The sequence below is a fragment of the Mirounga angustirostris genome, unplaced genomic scaffold (assembly GCF_029215605.1).
Source record: "Mirounga angustirostris isolate CCGP_5_RB_7025 unplaced genomic scaffold, mMirAng1.0.hap1 SCAF_17, whole genome shotgun sequence".
In the NCBI taxonomy this organism is placed as follows: Eukaryota; Metazoa; Chordata; class Mammalia; order Carnivora; family Phocidae; genus Mirounga; species Mirounga angustirostris.
Genome location: NW_026991725.1, coordinates 56,346,611 through 56,365,889, shown reverse-complemented (window position 1 = coordinate 56,365,889; position 19,279 = coordinate 56,346,611). Strand labels below are relative to the sequence as shown.

Here is a 19,279-nt window from a genome sequence, read left to right as displayed (position 1 = left end):
TTCTCCAGCTACCAGCCGGAGAGAAAGGGGAAATCTTTCCCTGGGAGCATATACTCTTGGCAATACGAAATACAGTTAAAAAATTTTTTTTTAAAGATTTTACTTGTCAGAGAGAGAGAGAGAGTGCACGTACAAGCCAGGGGAACAATAGAGGGAGAGGGAGAAGTAGGCTCCCTGCTGGGCAAGGAGCCCCATGCAGGACTCGATCCCAGGATCCTGGGATCATGACCTGAGCCGAAGGCAGCCTCTTAACCAACTGAGCCATCCAGGCGCCCCAAAATACAGTAAAATTAAGGATGGTAGAATTCCACACTGAAGACAGACTTTAGAACCCACATGCTAACCCACCCTAACTCCTCCCTCAAAGAGATGAGCAGAACTCGGAGACTTTAAAGTAAATGAGGGATGCAACTACACATATTTCAAAGAACGACTTCCTTTTCCCCAAACTGTGCTCAGTAAAAGAATACCAGCAAATTCTCTGACTTAAGCACCTCAGGCTTTGCTTTCACCCCTCAGATCCACAAGGATGAGATCATGAGGAACCGCAGGCGAGTGAAGGAGATCAATCAGTACATCGACCACATGCAGAACGAACTGGACAACCTGGAATGCAGTGATGTCATAGATTAGAGCCTCACCAGCCCAGACAGTTCTTCAGAATACAGTCCTCGGCCCTCGCAGTGCACGCACACACCACACACGTCTCCCTAAACGCTTCACGAGCGTTACTGGGAGTCTCTCAACCCACAACCCCTCCCCCCAGCACCATTCTTCCCCTACCCCTGGGGAAACCTCCAAATGTAGAGAAAAATAAAGGACCATGTCTCTTTTCTCCATTCTTTTTTTTTAAGATTTACTTAGTGATTTGAGAGCAAGCATGAGCAGGGGGGAGGGGCAGAAGGAGAGAAGCAGACACCCCCCCCCCCGCCACTGAACACAGAGACCGATGTGGGGCTCGATCTCATGACCCCGAGATCATGACCTGAGCCGCAACCAAGAGTCGGTTGCTTAACCGACTGAGCCACCCAGGCACCCCCATCTTTTCTCCATTCTTTAAAAAAAAAAAAAACATCAGAACTCCTAATCACGTACGTGCAAAAGGAAGAGTCCAAGATGATCAGTTGGCCTTGAAGTTGGCCAGCTGCAGAGCGGCTTCCAAGGTGGCTGCTAGACCCCTGGCCACGGCCTAACGTCAGCTACGTGCCCACCGTCTCTGCTGACGCGCCCAGGGCAGGCCTCCAGCGGGAGGCGGACGAGGCTGACGTGGACTGAGTCCTTCTCTTCTCCGTGTGCTGAGGAGGGACACAGGAGAGGCCGGAGCCCCCGGCATAGCCGTGGGACCTGCGCCGGCCCACCAAGGTGGAGGCCACGGCTCCCTGCATCTCTAAGGTTGGCCGCAGGGGCCACACGACCCTCCAGAGGTGAAGAGCACAGGCTGGGCCTCCCATGTCACCTCTGCAGCCTGAGCTCCAGCTCAGGAATGAGAAGTGGGGAGGTGACCGTACCTCGTCTGAGCACAGTCAGGGCCTCAGGAAGAGCACCTGGCCTGCGGCCCCAGGAGACTGCACAGGGCACCCAGGGTGGGGCGAGTGGCTGAGTTGGGAGGACAGTCGGGGCTCCCTGGGCAGGGCACTTCCAAGTCAGCCGGCCTTGCCCTGCCCGCCTGGGCTTTTACCCCACAAACAATGCATACTTTCTATTTTCAAGAGTAAATGCTTTCTTCTAAGATACTAGGAACAAATAGAAATAACCAGCGTAGGACAAAAAGGACTCACTTTCGAAAGACTGATTAAAAAACCAGGGGAGAAACGTCTCCCGGCTGAGGGCCGCACAGCTCCGTGAGGCTCCCAGCCACGGGCAGCAAGAGCAGGACGTGCCGTGGGACGGAAGCCGTTTGACCTTGGTGAAGCCCAGACATAGCACGAGGAATGGAGGAAAGCAGAGGTGCAAATGAGAACAGGCCTCCACGCATTCCCGGGGCAGACAGGTATTTAATAAAACCAGCTTGAGAGAAAGCCCAGAGCAGACAGGTATTTAATAAAACCAGCTTGAGAGAAAGTCGCTCGCTCGCTTGTCCCGCTCGCTCGCTGCCCAACTGGGCCGCCCCAACTGGGGCGCGGGCTGACCTCCACGGCCATGCTGGGTCCTGGGGGGCGTGGCAGAGCGACGCCGAGCGGGGGGCCCGCAGGCCGGGGGGTGCGCCCGGCCAGGCCTCACGGCTGCAAGAGTTTGTGCTTCACCGTGGTGCTCTCAGAACAGAGGTGGACGAAGAGGGTGCCGGCGGCCGTGCGTGCCCGCAGCTCCTGCAGCTCGTAGTCGTGGGCCCACTCGATGTTGCCCCACTTCTGGATCTGAGGGGAGGGCAGGACAGGCTACTGCGTGGCTGGCAGGCGCCTGGCTGCCTCCCGGCCGGAGTCACATTTCATCCCCATAGCCAGGCTCGGGGGCCCGGGCCCCAGTCTTGCCAAAACAGGAGACCCACGCAGGGGAGGCAGCCGGGGAGAACCCTCGGGTGGGCAGAGCAGGCACCCATGCTGATGGAGTGCGGACAGCTTGGGAGGGGTGCAGTCCAGGCTCGGGGCCCGTGAGCACCCAGAGTGCCGGGTGGGCCCGGCCCCAAAACCACACGTGCATCTTCCCCGAGGGGGCGCCACCCGCATGCCGTCCTCCTCCCACAGGGAGGCTGGTGTGAGACCGCCTGCAAGATGTCATCCTCTGCGAGCTGCCTCATCAGCCTGGGCTGCAGCGCCCCCTCCCTGGCCAGGGGCCCAGCCGCCCCAGCCATCTGGGCACCCGGGATCTGCCACGTCACACAAGCCACCGTCCCACGTGGACGACTGTGGTATGTCCTCCGAGGAGCATTTTATACTTTGAGGGAACAGGTAAGTCCCTGTTTTGTGGCGGCTCGAACCTGAGAGCAGGTTTCTTGGCTCCCCGCCTCCCACAGCCCTCACCCCCCAGCCCCAACAGATCACCCCTGCCCATTCCATGTCTCTAGCTAGCCCCTTTCGTGGTAGAGAAACAGTTCTTCCCCTGGCATTTTTCTGAACAGATGACTAGACGGATTCGGGAAATAATGTCATTACAAAAGAGTTTTCATCATGCTAGGAGCCGATTTGTAATAGCAATTAACCTTCTGAGGTTGGAGGAAAAAAACAGTAAAAAGACTGCAGAGAACGCTGTAATTCTCAGAGTTAAAAAATGCAAATGACAGTGTAGCAAAACCGTATTAATTTCAAACCCACTAAATGAAAGCTTCTGTACAAAAAGGTGCCCCCCCCGTGTGCGCTCTGCCATCCAGATGACCCGCAGTGTGAGTCAGGGCGCCAGGGCTCCGCATGTTAGTGGGGCCCACCATGCAGTTGTGCAAGCAGATGATCTTGATCCGCCCATGAACCCCTATCTGCCAAGTGCGGTGACCACCTTGGTATGGAGTTGCCCAGACCTGGCTCCAAACCCTGGCTCCAGCATTTTCCAGGGGTGTGACCCCGGGCCTCGGTTTCCCCCTGTGTAAAATGGGGATAACAACAGCTTCCACCTGGCCAGGCTGTTCAGAAGAGGTGAGGCGATGAGGGTAGAGCTAAGCATGTTGGAACACGGTGGCACTTAGTACTGTTATATCACTGCTTCTTGACAATACTTTTGTGGGCCCTGAGTTTTGGTTTCTGGATGTACGTGAAAGTCACGAAAGGCCAAATCCACATAAAAACAGTTTTGATGGGCTAGCTAGCCCACCCCCCCCCACCCCCCCTCAGTCTGAACCAGGGAGGGGAGAAGCGGAGACTCGGGCCGCGGACGCTCCTCACCTGGTACTCCTCCTCCAGGCGGGACAGCAGCACGGCCTGCTCCACGGTCAGGCGCAGGTCCATCAGGCCCAAGGTCAGCACCAGGGACTTGAGCTGGGTCGCTACAAACTCAATCCCTGCAGGTACACAAGCCAGATCAGGATCCAGGGCACCCCCACGCCAAGACAGGGGAGGTGCCTGACCTCCTCTTTGCGAGCCCCTGCAGCCCTGGAGAGGTACAGAGGTGCTTGGTGGGGGACCGATGGTCACAGGGGATGTGCGCTTTCTGGCCGGCTCTGTATCCATTCCCCATTCTTCTCAAAGAGCACTCTGATTTCCACTGGGGGTGTGATCCCTCTTCTGCTCCTGCCCAGGGGAGGGGGGGGGCACATGACTTGAACCGGACATGTGGGAGGACTCCAGCCCCTGGTCCAGGGACTGGTTGGTACATGGGCATGTGACTCGAACCAGGCCAATGAGACTTGAAGTTAAGACGCCTGAAGAAGAAGGCAGAGCCAACTATCCCCTGCAAGGGTGGGAGCCTGCTGTCCTCTGGCGACTGAGTGGAAGAGTTAGTTAGCATCAGAGCCAGCCCCTCGAGTGCTCTGGTGATGCCTGTGTCCGTCACGCCGCCCTCCCAGGCCATGGGAAACACTACACATACCTTGTAGGGCCCACATGTTGTAAGACGCCAGGTGGCTGACGAGCACCTCCTGAGTCCTAGCTGGGATGCTGGGCCCCATTATGCTGGTGGAGGAGCCGATCTCCACGTCGTATCTGAAAGGAAAAGGCTTCGGCATGTCCCTGTGGTGCTGTGTGGCCCAGCTTTCACCCAGAAGCAAAGTCCTCAACTGCTGAGCATGCACCTGCCCTATGAGGGCTAGTCTTAGGGATTCTGGGAGCATCTACCACGATGGCCAGTGGCCTCCCCAGAGCAGAGCCAGAGTCCATGCAGCTGCCTGAAATTCTAACTCCCTTGCCTAGAACCTCCATCAAAAGCACGGGGTGCCTGCTTTTTAAACCTCTTAAGAAACCTTTTCATATTTGAGACCACAAAAGATTTCTTTAAAAAGTTATTTTCCTGGGGCGCCTGGGTGGCTCAGTCAGTTAAGCATCTGACTCTTGATTTCAGCTCAGGTCACAATGTCAGGGTTGTGAGATTGAGCCCTGACTCGGGGTCTGCACTGGGCATGGAGCCTGCTCAAGATTCTCCCTCTCCTCTTGGTGAAGATGCAGAGAAGGGTGAACTCTCTTACACTCTTGGTGGGAATGCAAGCTGGTGCAGCCACTCTGGAAAACAGTATGGAGGTTCCTCAAAAAGTTGAAAATAGAGCTACCCTACGACCCAGCAATTGCACTACTGGGTATTTACCCCAAAGATACAAGTGTAGTGATCCAAAGGGGCACCTGCACCCCAATGTTTATAGCAGCAATGTCCATAATAGCCAAACTATGGCAAGAGCGCAGATGTCCATCAACAGATGAATGGATAAAGAAGATGTGGTTTATATATACAGTGGAATACTATTCAGCCATCAAAAAAATAAAATCTTGCCATTTACAATGACGTGGATAGAACTAGAGTATTACGCTAAGTGAAATAAATCAATTAGAGAAAGACAATTATCATATGATCTCACTCATATGTGGAATTTAAGAAAACAGAGGATTATAGGGGAAGAGAGGGAAAAATAAAAGAAGACAAAATCAGAGAGGAAGACAAACCATAAGAGACTCTTAATCATAGGAAACAAACTGAGTGTTGCTGGAGGGGTTGTGGGGGGGGATGGGGTAATTGGGTGATGGGCGTTAAGGAGGACACGTGATGTAATGAGCACCGGGTGTTATATAAGACTGATAAATCACTGAACTGTACCTCTGAAACTAACAATACACTCTATGTTAATTAATTGAATTTAAATTAAAAAAAGATTCTCTCTCCCTCTGCCCCTCCCCATCTTAAAAACTATTTTCCTGGGGTGCCTGGGTGGCTCAGTCGGTTGAGCAGCTGCCTTCGGCTCAGGTCATAATCCCAGGGTCCTGGGATCGAGTCCCGCATCGGGCTCCCTGCTCTGCGGGGAGCCTGCTTCTCCCTCTCCCTCTGCCTGCTTCTCTGCCTACTTGTGTTCTCTCTCTATCCCTCTGTCAAATAAATAAATAAGATCTTTAAAAAAACAAAACAAAACTATTTTCCTTACAATAGTATTTTTTTAAAGATTTTATTTTTAAGTCATCTCTACACCCAACATGGGGCTTGAACCCACAACCCTGAGATCAAGAGTCACACGCTCTACCGACTGAGCCAGCCGGGCGCCCCACATTTTCTTACAATGATCTTTTATGTGTTCTATACCATCCCATCACTTTTTCAAATATTTATTAAGCCTCTACTGCATACAAGCCTTTGCTTTTGGTCTGGGACATGAACTGGCTTTAAGAATGACACACTTTCGGGCGCCTGGGTGGCTCAGTTGGTTACGCAACTGCCTTCAGCTCAGGTCATGATCCTGGAGTCCGGGGATCGAGTTCCGCACCGGGCTCCCTGCTCAGCAGGGAGTCTGCTTCTCCCTCTGACCCTCCCCCATCTCATGCTCTCTCTCTCTCTCATTCTCTCTCTCAAATAAATAAAATCTTTAAAAAAAAAAAAATGACACATTTTCAAGACCAATAGTAACTATATAAAGGATAGGAAAAATGAAATAGACTAAAAGCAATTTTTGTAATTTTCTTTCCTGTGTAACTCATTTTTCCCGTTGGTTTAGAAATATTCTTGCTGAAATTTCTAATGGTACAAATGGAGCACAGCAAATGGCCGAGCTGTTTTGCAAACTCTCAAGGATGAGAATCTCGAGTGCCACAGAAAGTGGGCAATTTTGTCCCACGGCAGAGATCTCCAGGCACCCACCCTATTGTCACGTTTCATGAGACTCTGAAATGACACCGAATCTTCATGGCTCTTCCACAGTATTGTGGTTGTGACATTTTGTTTGATCCTTAAGTGCACCGGCTGTGCCTTTTACTATAAAACCCTTGGACATCTGGCACATTGTGGCACTCGGGAAACGTGGACAAATGACACAGGCAGAGAGCACTTCTGGGAAAGATGTTATGCCAAAAACTACTCATGTCAGCTTACAAATACTGAGGTCAAGGTGGTACCACGGTAGCAGCCCTCCCAAACCCCCCTGGAATGAAACGAAATTTAATTTATTTCACCGCCACATCAATAGTTTAATTTTATACAGAAGAATCTTTCCACTAGGGAAAAATACTGAGCATCATCAACTCCTAGAAGCCTTACGTCCACAGGATCGGTGTTCCTAGACTTGTCCTCATGTGTGTACATATCATGCACACTGTTTTGGGATTCAGTTTATTTTTTTTTTTAAAGATTTTATTTATTTATTTGACAGAGAGAGAGACAGCGAGAGAGGGAACACAAGCAGAGGGAGTCAGGGAGGGAGAAGCAGGCTTCCTGCGGAGCAGGGAGCCCGATGCGGGGCTCGATCCCAGGACCCCGGGATCATGACCCGAGCCGAAGGCAGACGCTCAACGACTGAGCCACCCAGGCGCCCCTGGGATTCAGTTTAAAAGGACAGCAATTGTGACAATGACAGAGATGATCAGTGCCCAGATCTGCGCCTTTACAGTGTGTCAAGCAGGATGCTAGGCATCACTTAGTTTACCCCTCACAACACGCTAAGGGGTGGGGATGATGGGGCCCACTCACAGACGAGGAAGCTCAGAGAGCTCAAGGCACTAACCCCAGGTCACACAGCCAATCACGGCAGAGCTGGGGCTCCATCCCCACACAGTACGCACTTGGTACATGGTGGCTGATGCTAATTTGAGGAGCATTTTTTTCCAAGGGGGCCAGCCCTATCCCTCAACATCCAGGAGCTGTTGAATCCCATGGGTGCTCTGAACTCAGAAAGTCAACCAGCTAAGGGCTTCAGCGGTCCAGTGTGACCCCTGACCCCACCACCCTGCCCAAGCCTGCGGGGCTGCGCATCTTACCTCTTCTCCGCCCATTCTATGATTGGGTCCCACTCGTTCTTTTGCAGTTCGACTAACGTCGCTGGCTCTTCCACCCTGTAGCTAATTCATTGCAAAAATCACCTTCATTAATAAAAAAGTATAATTCCTTCACTCAGTGACAGACAATGGAAAAACCTAAAAGGCAAGAGTAAAATAAAACTTCTCAACTCCCCCCGCCCCTGCCAAGCCCTACAAGTCCTTCCCTAAAGCAGCAGTTCTCAGAGGGTAGCCTCAGGGCCAGCAGCAGAGAGCCCCCTAGGAACTTGCTAGAAAGGCCAGTTCCCAGGTCCTACCCCACACCTACGGAAAGCAGAACCTCTGGGGGTGGAGACCAGCAATCTGTGTTTTAACGAGCCCTCCAGGGGATTCTACCACAGGTTTGTGAGAACTACTGTCCTAATCGTCCCCTGTCACTTCACAGGCCAAGGCTTGCGGCACTAGGTATGCGATTCTAAACACTAATACTGCACCCCCAGATCCACACCCACCTGACCCGAGGATGCTGCGCCAGCTCAGTCACTGCACCTCTACCTCCCCTAATCCTTCTAAGAGACTGTGCCCCTTGGCCACAAACTGCCCATGCACACCGCATGAGCCCGCACGGCTCCCGACGCAGCTGTTGGCTTGGGTTCCCACCTGGTGCCAGGCTATCCCACTTGTTTCGACCAAGAGACACAGAAATGGGAGTCAGGTGCGGGGAGCTGAGGGGCAAGGCCCCTGGGGACCAGAAGATGAGGGGGCACCGTGGAAAGCCACAGTGCGGTGGGAGCAGCAGGAAGAAGAGAGATCATGAGTGCACAGGAAAATGGGCAGCTGAGAGGAGAGTGCTGCTTGACCGGGTCTGCTGTTTCTCGAACTTTCCTTCAACACCACTGAGCGGTTAGCTAAAGAACCTAGACACGAGAGGAGAATTCAGAAGTGGAAGAAGCCAGCTCCTGACATCAACCACTGACCATCCCTGTGTCCAAGCGGATGAGTGAGGACAAGGATGCCTACGTGAGGATGGGCGGAAGTCCAGGATCAGAGGCCCCGATGGGGGTTGAAAAGTGACCCCCTTGGTCCTGGAGCCTGCAAGAGCTGCATATGCTACCACCGCACCCCAGCCCAGACCCAGGGACAGCTGCTGGGCCGCAGGAGAGGAGCGCCCAGTGCTCTTACACGGCGGCAGCCTGAGGAGCCCTCCCTGCCAGGGATCCGCAGGGCAGCTAAGTGGTGATGTCAGGCAGACGGCCTCCCCGCCCTGGCAGATAAAGGAAAAGGGTCTGCCTCTCCTTCTGCTGATAACGGTCTGGGCAAATGAGGCAAACAGCCCAGGGGACCTGCTCAGTCCCAGGGGAAGGCCCATCTAAATGTCAATTACCAGATGGTGTCGGTGTCCAGAAACTTCACAGCCGCCCGGATCAGCTGGTCCTTGTTCCGCTGGGTCGGGTTGTCTAAAGACGTGTTGCACAGTGTGGTCTGAAGCAAGAGACAAGAAGCCCTGTCACCACCGCTGGGCCCAGGCGAATGCACTGCGCTCCAGAAGGATACTGCCGCAGACCCAGAGCAACACGGAGAACCCAGAGAGCACCACCCAGGGAGTGCTGGAGCCAAATGGAAGCCCTGGACCCCCGGTATCTCCACAACCTCAGCTGTAGCCCATCTACTGAGCACCTGTGACAGCCAGGCTCTGTGCCAAACGCGGCGTGTGACAGCCCGTGGGCCCGGGGGATACTCATAGTCACCCCAGGAGTAACGAACCTCCCCCAGGTCTCACGCTCCCACCACCAGGCTCTGCTGTATTTCACTGAATCCTCATGACACCCTTTGGAGTAGGTACTATTATTACCATCATTTCAGAGATGTAGAAACTGAGGCCCAGAGAGGTCAGTTACTAGCACTCAGATCTGACTGAGAAGCCCCTAGCTGGCCCCTTGACCACCTCAGGAAGCAGGGAAACAAATGAGCCAAACCAGAAGCAGGATGACTTTCCCAGCTAGGCGGCTTAGTAGTACCTAAGTAGTACCTAAGGAGGACAATTAGTTTGTAGCCATGTCACCCTCATTTCCTCAGACAGCCAAAGGAGCAGGCCAGCCCCACGGCAGGCTGTGAAGATGCTGAGGATGCCCGCCTGGGTCTGTATGTCAAGGCCAAGCACGAGAATGACCAGGATGACAGCACTGTTTCCGGTATTGACTGACTGTTCTCCCTGTGCCAAGAACCACACCAAAGATGTTCCAGCATCACATCATCCCATCCTGATCACCTTTCACAGATGGGGGCCACGGGGCTGAGAAGAGCCAGTAGCTTGCCCAAGGTGACAGTTTGGAAGCCGCAGAGCCCAGACCCAAAGAGTTTAGCCAGCCCCTGCCCCGGTCTGCTCTAGTGTCTCAGCGAGCCACCATGTGTGGATGGAGGGCGCGCTCCAAGGGGAGCTGTCTCACCTCACCCACCTGGCCCCGTGCGTTCCTGCACTCAACCAATACCCACTGAGCGCCAACTGAGCCTCAAATGAGGGGCTGGCTATGCACTAGTGAGACAGACATGGCCCTGCCCTTCTGGGCTCACCAGGCGGTGGAAGAGACAGACTCTGAGAGTGCAAACATCGAATGGACAATTATCAATTGCAAACGTGCTGGCAAAAGAAATGAGCAGGTACAAAAAAAAAAAAAAAAAAAAGAAATGAGCAGGTAGAGTGACAGAAAATGAGAGCTGGGCATCGAGGGAAGGTGACACCTGTCCTGAGAGCAGAGGAGGAACTAAGTCATCCAGGACTGTTCTGAGCAGGGGAACCACAGGCGGCCGGGCAGGGAACGGTCAGCACGTTCAAGGAGGTGAGCATGGCAGAACTCCAGCCCCAAGGGCCTTATCCGAATTTGGAAAGGAGTCTCGATTTTTGCCAGCTACCCTAGGAAGCCAGCCGCGGGCATCAGGGTAGAAGTTCAGGAACTGGTTACCAGGTGCATGGCGTAGGACTTGATGGTGTCCTGCTGGGAGTCCCATTCAGTGGCCACCGCAATGGCCAAGGCCTCGCTGGGGACAGTAAAGAGCTTGGCTTGGGGAGTTTTCAGCTTCCTGTGGTCCAGGTTTATCTCAAAGCCACCTTGAAAGATCAAATGAAAAGCTCTCAGGGATTGTTAAGTGGAATCAAGTGACCATTCCTATATTTAGCTACTTGAATCGGTGCAGACAAAGACAACTGCGAGTCCGTTCACGGAGGGCTTACAGAAACCTCCCCAACAAAAGCACGAAGGGTAATCTCACCACCGAAACCGGCTAGAGATGAAAAATGTTTCTACCCATTCACAGGGAAAAAAAAGGAAAAGAAAAAGAAAAAGAGGCAGTCAAAATTTCAGACACTCACCTTCACCCTGTGCGACGCTGACATTCTGATAAAACCTCTTCCTTTCTGTAAAAGAGATTTTTCAGAAAGGCAGTTTAAAATAACATCGAGACAGTTCAGGAAGTGACAAGACCAGCTTGTGTTATTACTGCTAATGCTGATTGATTGGCTTGATTTTCATATCACTATTCAAGGTCTGCCCTACTCTATGCGGCGTAATCAAGGGCTCCTGATTAAAGCTTGGGCGGGGGGAGGGCATTCACTCTCCGGGGCTGAGGGAGGGACGGGACACACTGGTCAGGCCCCCGCCAGCCCCCGAGCCCAGGGACAGTCTGATCGCAAAGCATCTCGAAGCCGCGAACTATCTGACGCGACAGATTTTTCTAGCACCTTCTGCTTTAATTTCTAGGCAGGCTCCCCCCACAACACACCACCCCCACCAGCACTGCCCTCATGCCAGAACAATGTGCCCTAGTCCAGAGATGGTGTCTGAATGCAATAAAGCCAGAGACCTATTTCGGGCAAGAGTCTGATGCCCCTAAGACAGCGAAAGAGGAAAAGCAGTGTGGACATGTGCGTGCACGTGTGTGGCACAGAGGAAGTGAGAAGAGATCCCAGGAGCTTCTCTCATCCTCTCTATCCAATTAATTAACCTAATTAACCAGCATGCCTACGTATTCAATGGGAACTCCAAACATTTGGGGAAAAGAGGGTGCCTGGGTGGCTCAGTCAGTTAAGCAACTGCCTTTGGCTCAGGTCATGATCCCGGAGTCCCAGGATCGAGTCCCACATCGGGCTCCCTGCTTGGCAGGGAGTCTGCTTCTCCCTCTGACCCTCCCCCCTCTCATGCTCTCTCTCAAATAAATAAAATCTTTTTTAAAAACTAAAAAAAAAGGGGTGGGGAATATGCGGCCTGTGAGATCTGAAAATAACTTGAATATAACCCCCTCTTAAAACTAAGAGTGCCTCCTAAGGAATTATGCAGACTCCTTTTACTAATAAAGAACAAATAGGTCACATTTTGGAAGCTAAAAACCATAACCCAGCTGTAACATTTGCGATAAACACAAAACCTTGCCTTGTTCACTTGTTTGTTCTGTCACAAAAATCACCGGGGGCTAGGACCCTTCAGAGTCCCTGCCTAAAGTTACTTGTTGGAAATACTGATGCAGCATGGGGAGGAGGAGGAGATTCATTCATTTTTAATGCTTTAGGAAAAAAAAAAAAACCCAAAGAACAAAAACCACGCTTAAGTTAAAATTAAATCACACAGACGATGAAAATCAGAACTTCGTTTGTGCCGGGGGGAGGGGTGGTGGAGGGAGGGTGTCTGGCCTCCAAACGTGGTGTTTTTCGGTTTTCCACATCACGTCAGTGTTTTCATCAGTCTCGTGCTCTATCGTTGATGCTTTCCCAAAAAGGCCTCCAAATTGCATTTCCATAGCTGTGTTTTACTCAACAAAGGCCTGAACTGTTTTCCGACACACAAAAAAAATTGCATGTCTACCACGAGCCAGGTACCATTCTAGGTACGTGGGATCAAACAGTGAATAGAAATGCCAAAAATCACTGTCTTTATGTAGTTTAAATAGTTTAAAAAAAAAAAAAAGTGATAGGATCTGCCCACCAAGATGATGCTGTATTATTATGGCATGAATTGCCACCTCTATCTGAAATCATAATAGCGATTCTCTCACGCGTTTAACACCAAAATGGAATGTTTGCCCCATCCTGGTGCTTCTGAATGCCCCAAGTTCACGTGCCATCCGGTCACATTCAGAGAGTGGATGAGACACGAATCTGGAGGCCTCCTTGTGTAGGTCTGGAGGCCTGGATTGAGGCACCCGGACCACATCCAGTATGTTCTCCAATGCCTAACCTGGGCAACGTGTACAGAGCCAGACCAGGCAGGAAGTGGGAAGAGCTGTGAAAGCTGACTCATCATCACTGGGGGAAGGATCTGCCCCCATCAGCAGGAAGTGCCAGCAGAGAACATTCTAGCACATGGCTGGACACAGTCCTGGGAGATGGGCCCAAGACACCTGGATTCAGGACAGAAACTGACAGCATGGGCTAAACCTAAAGCTGCCAGGATGGTGAGGTTTCCCACGAGGGAAGTCTTTTTTTTCCTCTGCTTTGGTGGTCAGGCCTTGCTTCCTCTGTCCTGGCCAGGTCCCCCTCTGTGTCTGATTAAGAGGAAAAAAATGGAAGGGAGTGGGAAGGATAGAAGGGCGAGGATGGGTCAACCAAAATTGCTCATAACAGCAGTAAACCCTGCAGAAAGAGAGGACAGCTCCAGGCAAAAGGAGCACAAAGGCTGCCGGGCCTCTGAAGAGGGCAGGCAACCCCGTGCAGCGTGTTTTAGACAGGTGCTCTCGTGAATGCAGCGGATACGTGCAGGGGCAAACTCACCTTAGAACAAACTTCGGTGAGGACTAATCCTGTTCCAGGAAGTGGGGTAAGTCCTGGGGATCGAAATCAAAGCTCGTCCCTGCCCTCGAGGCACTTCCTGTCTACTGGGAAGCCGAACACTAAACCAGCCAAACAGTAAAGTCACTGATGGCCAAAGGCCCAGGGTCACTGGAGACACACACCAGGACAGCCTAATCTCATCATGGGCTAAAGGAAGACCTCCAAGCTGTCAGATTTCATCCGAGACCTGATGGTGAGGCAGGAGATAGCCAATCTGCACGGATAGATTCGTTTCTTGGAGGGGGGGTGTGTGTGGAAGGCATTTCTAGCAGAAGAAACAGCTTACACGAAGGTCCTCAGCCTCACGAGAGCATGAGAGTTTGGAGAACTAAAACCATGGACGAAAGGACAAGACTGATCTGTGCCAGATCTGGGGGAGGGGGCTGGGTAGGTCACAGTATGGAGGCAGAGGGAGCCAAGTTAGGGGTTCACATAAGCAAAGCCAGGATCTGGAAAATTCATTTGGTGGAATCCATGACCCCCAACAATGTTCTTCACCTGGGCCCTCAATGGCCTTGGGTCACAGAAAATAAATCATGAGACCAGGAACATGGAAGCACCCATGTTCTCAGTGAACACGGGACGAACTGACAGCAACAGGAACCTCATCTTTAAAGATGAAATTAACAGCCTAGCCTTTGAGCTCACACAGAACTCCAGTCTATTCTGAGTATGAATCGCTCCCTTTACGAAACATCTGTTTCAGTGGCAAAAACACACTGAGTACCTTTTAGGTGTGGATTAGGCAGATACAAAAAAATAGGTACATGAAAAAGTGTTGAATTAAAGGCCGGCCACAAGAAAACAGGCTATTTAAGCAGAGAACTTAAAAAAACTGCTCATGTGTAGTGCTGAATTGGAAATCAATGTCCATCAGCAAGTCCCTTTTTCCTATGAGGTTTTTTCAATCCATATAAAGAAACAGGGTGTTTTCTGTGTCACTTCCCCTACATTCCTCCTCCTGTCCCAGGCGTCACAGACTAGTGAGTGATCTTTCTACCAGACTCAATTTTCGCCTGGCCTTTGCTTTGGAAAGACTCAAAGCCTCAGAACTACGACTCCCACAGTGCACCAGGAACAGAGGAAGTGCCCTCTGCCAGAGGTCTCAACACCTTTATCTTTTTAAACAGTGCCATCTGGCGGACCTTAAGCCTTAAAGCTACATTTGACTTAGGGCATCCCTCCATCCATAATCCTAGGGCAGCTCCAACCGTTTTCAGGTATCAAAATTCTTCAGACCAACTATTTAAGAACTCTTACAACCCAATGATTAAAAGACAACCCAATTAAAAACTGGCCGAAGAATCTGAATAGAGATTTCTCCAAAGAAAATATATACAAAATAAGTACATGAAAAGATGCTGGACATCATCATCATCAGGGAAACGCAAAACAAAACCAGGAGAAACTACTTCACACCCACTAGGATGGCTATAATTAAAACAAAACAAAACAAAACAAACACCCAGATAATAACTAGTGTTGGCAAGGATGTGGACAAAGTGAGACCTTCATACACTGCTGGTGGAAATGTAAACTGAAAAAGCGTGGCAGTTAAACCCTGGAAGAGTGTGGCAGTTCCTCAAAAAGTCAAACAGTTGCCATATGACCAGCAAGTCTACTCTTAGATATGTACCTATGAGAAATGAAAACATATGCCCAAACAAACAAAAAACCACAAACAAACAACAAAAAAAACATATGCCCACATAAAAGCTTATACACAAGTGTTTATAGGCAGCATTCAGAATAGCCGAAAGAGGGAAACAACCCAAATGTTCATCAGTGGATGAATGGATAAATAAGATATGATAAGGCCATACAATGGAATATTACTCAGCTATGAAAGACAATGGAGTACTGATACGTGCTACAACTTGGATAAACCTTGAAAATAGACTAAATGTAAAAAAGCCAGCCAGAAAAGACCACATTCCATTTATGAAATGTCCAAACTAGGGAAATCTATACAGACAGAAAGTAAAATAGTGGTTCTCTAGGGAGAATGGGATAGGGAGGGAAGAAGATGATAGCTAAAGGGTACAGGGCTTCTTTTGGGGTGACAAAAGTGTTCTAGAACTTTGTTGATAGTTGTACAACTCTGTGAGTATACTAAAAACCACTGAATTATACATTTTAAATGAGTGATCTATAAGTGAATTGAATCTCAATAAAGCTGTTAAAAAAATCTTCGGGGCAAATGCATCTGCCATAGCAATTAATGTAAATGAGCTAAATATCTAAATACAGTTTTTTTTCCAAATTGCTCTACCATCCTGGGGAGGGGTAGGCCAACTTTTTCGATAAAGAGCCAGAGTAAATATTTTAGGCTTGGCAGGCAACCAGTCAACTCGGTAGTTAAAGTAACCTTAGATTATATGAAAATGAATGGGCATGGCTGTGTTCCAATAAAACTTTATTTAAAAAACAGGTGGCAGGCTGGGCTTTATCTACAGAATTTCCCTCAACCCAACATACCCATTCTATGAAGACAGGCCAAGTAATGCCTCTGAAGTGGTAGAGACTCTGAGAAGCTAAATGACTTGTCCAGGTGACAATTTGAAAACAGAGACAAGACTTTCAGCCTTGACTTCACTGGGTGTTGCACTCAGCCAGGCATGCAGCCTCTCCAGAACACCTTCCCCTCTAAACAGCTGATGGATCTCTGACAACTGGTACAGAGCCGGACCACCACATACCCTCACACAGGCCTCCTTGCTGCAAAATCTCCTCTAACACCCCAGTGATCCTTTCCCAGCCCCCTCCTCTCCTGACAACCTTCCCTGGCATGGCCATTCCTAAGGAGCCAAGTTCAATCTGCTTGCCAGAGTCTTCATGGAGAAGGCCCCCACTTGGGTTTAATATTGCACCATTCCGAAGACTCAAAGTGGTAATGTCTTTGCAGTGCACTCACAGGCCTGGTTTCATGGACATCTCTCCCACTGGGCTTCATTTTTTCATTCCTATTCTCTTTCATGTGCCAGCTACTTCCAAGAGCCTAAACTAGTAAAGTATGCAGTAAAAAGGAAACAGAGATGGTAGATTACTTGCCACCATAATGGAAAATGGCACCGCTAATCCAAAAGAACGATCTGCCTGTGCCAATTTCAGTGAACTCCACACGTGTCCGCTTCGGTCATGTTGAACCTTCCCGGGATGTTGTAAAGGAAACTCTCGTTTTCCTTTACAGATTCACACAGACCCTCTCTGCTCCAAACGTCCGGGGGGATTGCCACCAATCAACTCTGTGACATCAGCTGGGTGTCCTACAATTCAAAGAAGTTCTGACACTATCTGCCTGGAGATAGCATCGGATCCCAGAAGTTAAGCGCTCATGAGTCCCACAAGACTGCATTCCCCGCTTCCTTCAGATGCCAACTGCAAGCCCAGGTTGTCTCCTATGCTTCCGACCGCTGGCTATAAATCAGAAGTTCCCAGGACCCCTCCTCAGGTTTGATGAATTTGCCAGAGCAGCTCACAGAACTCTAGATAAAGATCTAACTTACTAGATTACAAGTTCATTATAAAAGGATATAACTCAGGATCAGCCACATGAAGAGATGCACAGGGCAAGGTATAGGGGAAAGGGTGTGGAGATTCTGTGCCTTCTCTGGGCATGTTACTCTTCCAGCATCTCCAAGTGTTCACCACCCCTGAAGCTCTCTGAACCCCACAGTTCAGGGATTCTATGGAGGCTTCATTATATAGGCATGGTTGATTAAATCACAGGCCATTAGCAATCAAGTCGATCTCTCCAGCCCTTCTCCCCTCCCCAGAAGTCAGGGGGTGGGACTGAAAGTACCAAACCTCTGATCTTGCGGTTGGTTCCCCTGGCAACCAGCCCCCATCCTTAGGTACTTTCCAAAAGCCACCTCATTAACATAACCTCAGGTGTGGTTGAAAGGGGCTTATGAATAAGATACTGCTTTCAACTTTATATCTCTGGAGCTACTTTAGGACAAAAGACCAAATATAACAAAGCCTCTTCTATAGCTCTTATTGCTTAGTAAACTACAAGGGTTTTAAGAGATGTGTGCCAGGAACTGAAGGGAGACCAAATATAGACAGTTGACCCTTGAACAATGTGGGTTGGAACTGCACAGGTCCACTCACACCTGGATTGTTTACAGCACAGTAAATGTTATTTTCTCTTCCTCCTGATCTTTTCCTTATGATTCTAATTTTCTCAATAACATTTTCTTTTATCTAACTTATTTTAAGAATATTGAATATAATACATGTAACATACAAAATGAGTGTTACTTGACTGTTATTGGTAACGCTCCGGGTCAACAGTGGGTTATTAGTAATTAAGTTTTGGGGGAGTCAAAAGTTATATGTGAATTTTTGATGGGGTGGTGGTAGTGGTGCCCCTAACCCTTATGTTGTTCCAAGAGTCAACTGTATATTTCTTCTTCTAACTCACAATATCACAAATGCTCCTCCTTCTTCTTCTTTACTGGCTCTTCATGGCCCACTTTCAGGCCCTTCAACTTGGACCCTGACAGGTGAAACCTCAGCTACTTGCTGCATCCAGCTCTCTCCCCCATTTGTATAAAATTACGAAACTTAACAGAAGGACCCTCAGAGGCAACCTAGTCCTTCAACTCATGAAGGAAAATGAGGCCCAAAGGAAGCAGTCCGGTGCCCAAGATCACACAGTACCTCAGAGGTTCAGCCAGCGTTAGACCCCAGATTTGTACTTCTGCCACAATGTCAAACTACCTGGAGAGTTCTAGATTTTCTAAAGTAAGTAGTGTTACAGCAAAGTCCCTCACAGCCTGCAGTCACCTCTGAACTTGTTCTGGCCACCCAACACTCTTCCTCCTCCTCTCCACTGAACTCCAACTCATCTGTCAAGACTCAGCTGAAATGTCCTTTCATTCAAGACCCTTTCCAGACCCTCAAAACCCCCAAGATGGGAGTAGGTGCTTCTTTATGTTCTCACAGCTTCTTTGTACTTCCCTTATCGCAGGATATTATAGGCTGTTGTTTAATGAGACTAGTATAACCTGCAGTGATCTATAATGACAGTGATCATTAGGTAGGACCATGCCTGCCTTGAAAACCACCATGCCTCCAGCTCTGAGCACAGAAAAACTAACTGAATGAAAAGAGTGTTACTACTCTTCACTCATTTAAGGGAGTCATTCCCACTCTTACCCTAAAACTCTCCCCAGAATCAGTGAAAGAGTCACTACCTTCTTCTAGGCCTTATCAGTCAGGAGGAGAGAAAGGAGGCACCAGGGTCAACTCCTGAGAAGAAACGGCAGGTATTGTGGTAGGACAGTGGGAGGGAGGGTCAGGAAACCTGCAGAGAAACTGGCCAGGATGGAAGACTGAATGCCCACTGAATGCCCCGGTTCCAGGACCCTTCTGTGCGCAGCCACGGGGACACAGGAAAAGGTCAGGCCGACCGATGCCCTCCACAAATTTCTGAGTCTGCTCTGTGACCTAGGTGTAGTCCTGATCGAAAACCCGAGTTTCCCTGTCTGAGAAGAATGCCATCTGCTTTCCTTATTGGAAAAGAAAACCACAAGCTTTGAGAAAAGCTGCACGTGCCAAATGGCAACTACTGTCTCACGCAGTGATGCGATGTGTGCCCTCGGGTGGTCTGCCCTTGCCTGGGCTTCTATTTTCCCCGATCCGTAGCGGGACC

General features: G+C 50.0%; 2 protein-coding genes and 1 non-coding gene across 4 annotated transcripts in view; 1 reads left to right on the top strand and 2 right to left on the bottom strand.

Annotated features, from left to right (window-relative positions):
- DRC3 (dynein regulatory complex subunit 3) overlaps positions 1-978 on the top strand; it is a 33,511-nt gene extending 32,533 nt beyond the window's left edge. Inside the window, exon 14 of the mRNA XM_045889728.3 lies at positions 520-978. Coding sequence (XP_045745684.1) covers positions 520-633 — 114 coding nt within the window. The 3' untranslated portion in view covers positions 634-978. The remainder of the gene's footprint in view (positions 1-519) is intronic.
- Positions 979-2,019: 1,041 nt separating this feature from the next.
- The window catches only part of ATPAF2 (ATP synthase mitochondrial F1 complex assembly factor 2), a 17,710-nt gene continuing 450 nt past the window's right edge, over positions 2,020-19,279 (bottom strand). Inside the window, exons 2-8 of one of the 2 annotated variants that reach the window (XM_045889727.3) lie at positions 11,170-11,214; positions 10,763-10,908; positions 9,187-9,284; positions 7,806-7,886; positions 4,453-4,565; positions 3,810-3,925; positions 2,020-2,354 (exon numbers count right to left, since the gene is read on the bottom strand). In XM_045889727.3, the coding sequence (XP_045745683.1) occupies positions 2,217-2,354; positions 3,810-3,925; positions 4,453-4,565; positions 7,806-7,886; positions 9,187-9,284; positions 10,763-10,908; positions 11,170-11,214 (737 nt within the window). In that variant the 3' untranslated portion in view covers positions 2,020-2,216. Of the gene's footprint in view, positions 2,355-2,979; positions 3,510-3,809; positions 3,926-4,452; positions 4,566-7,805; positions 7,887-9,186; positions 9,285-10,762; positions 10,909-11,169; positions 11,215-19,279 lie in introns of those variants that run through there. The other variant, XM_064583256.1, reaches the window with a different exon arrangement.
- TRNAK-CUU (transfer RNA lysine (anticodon CUU)) lies at positions 6,028-6,100 on the bottom strand. The gene has a single exon. It is a non-coding gene; the product is annotated as a tRNA-Lys (tRNA).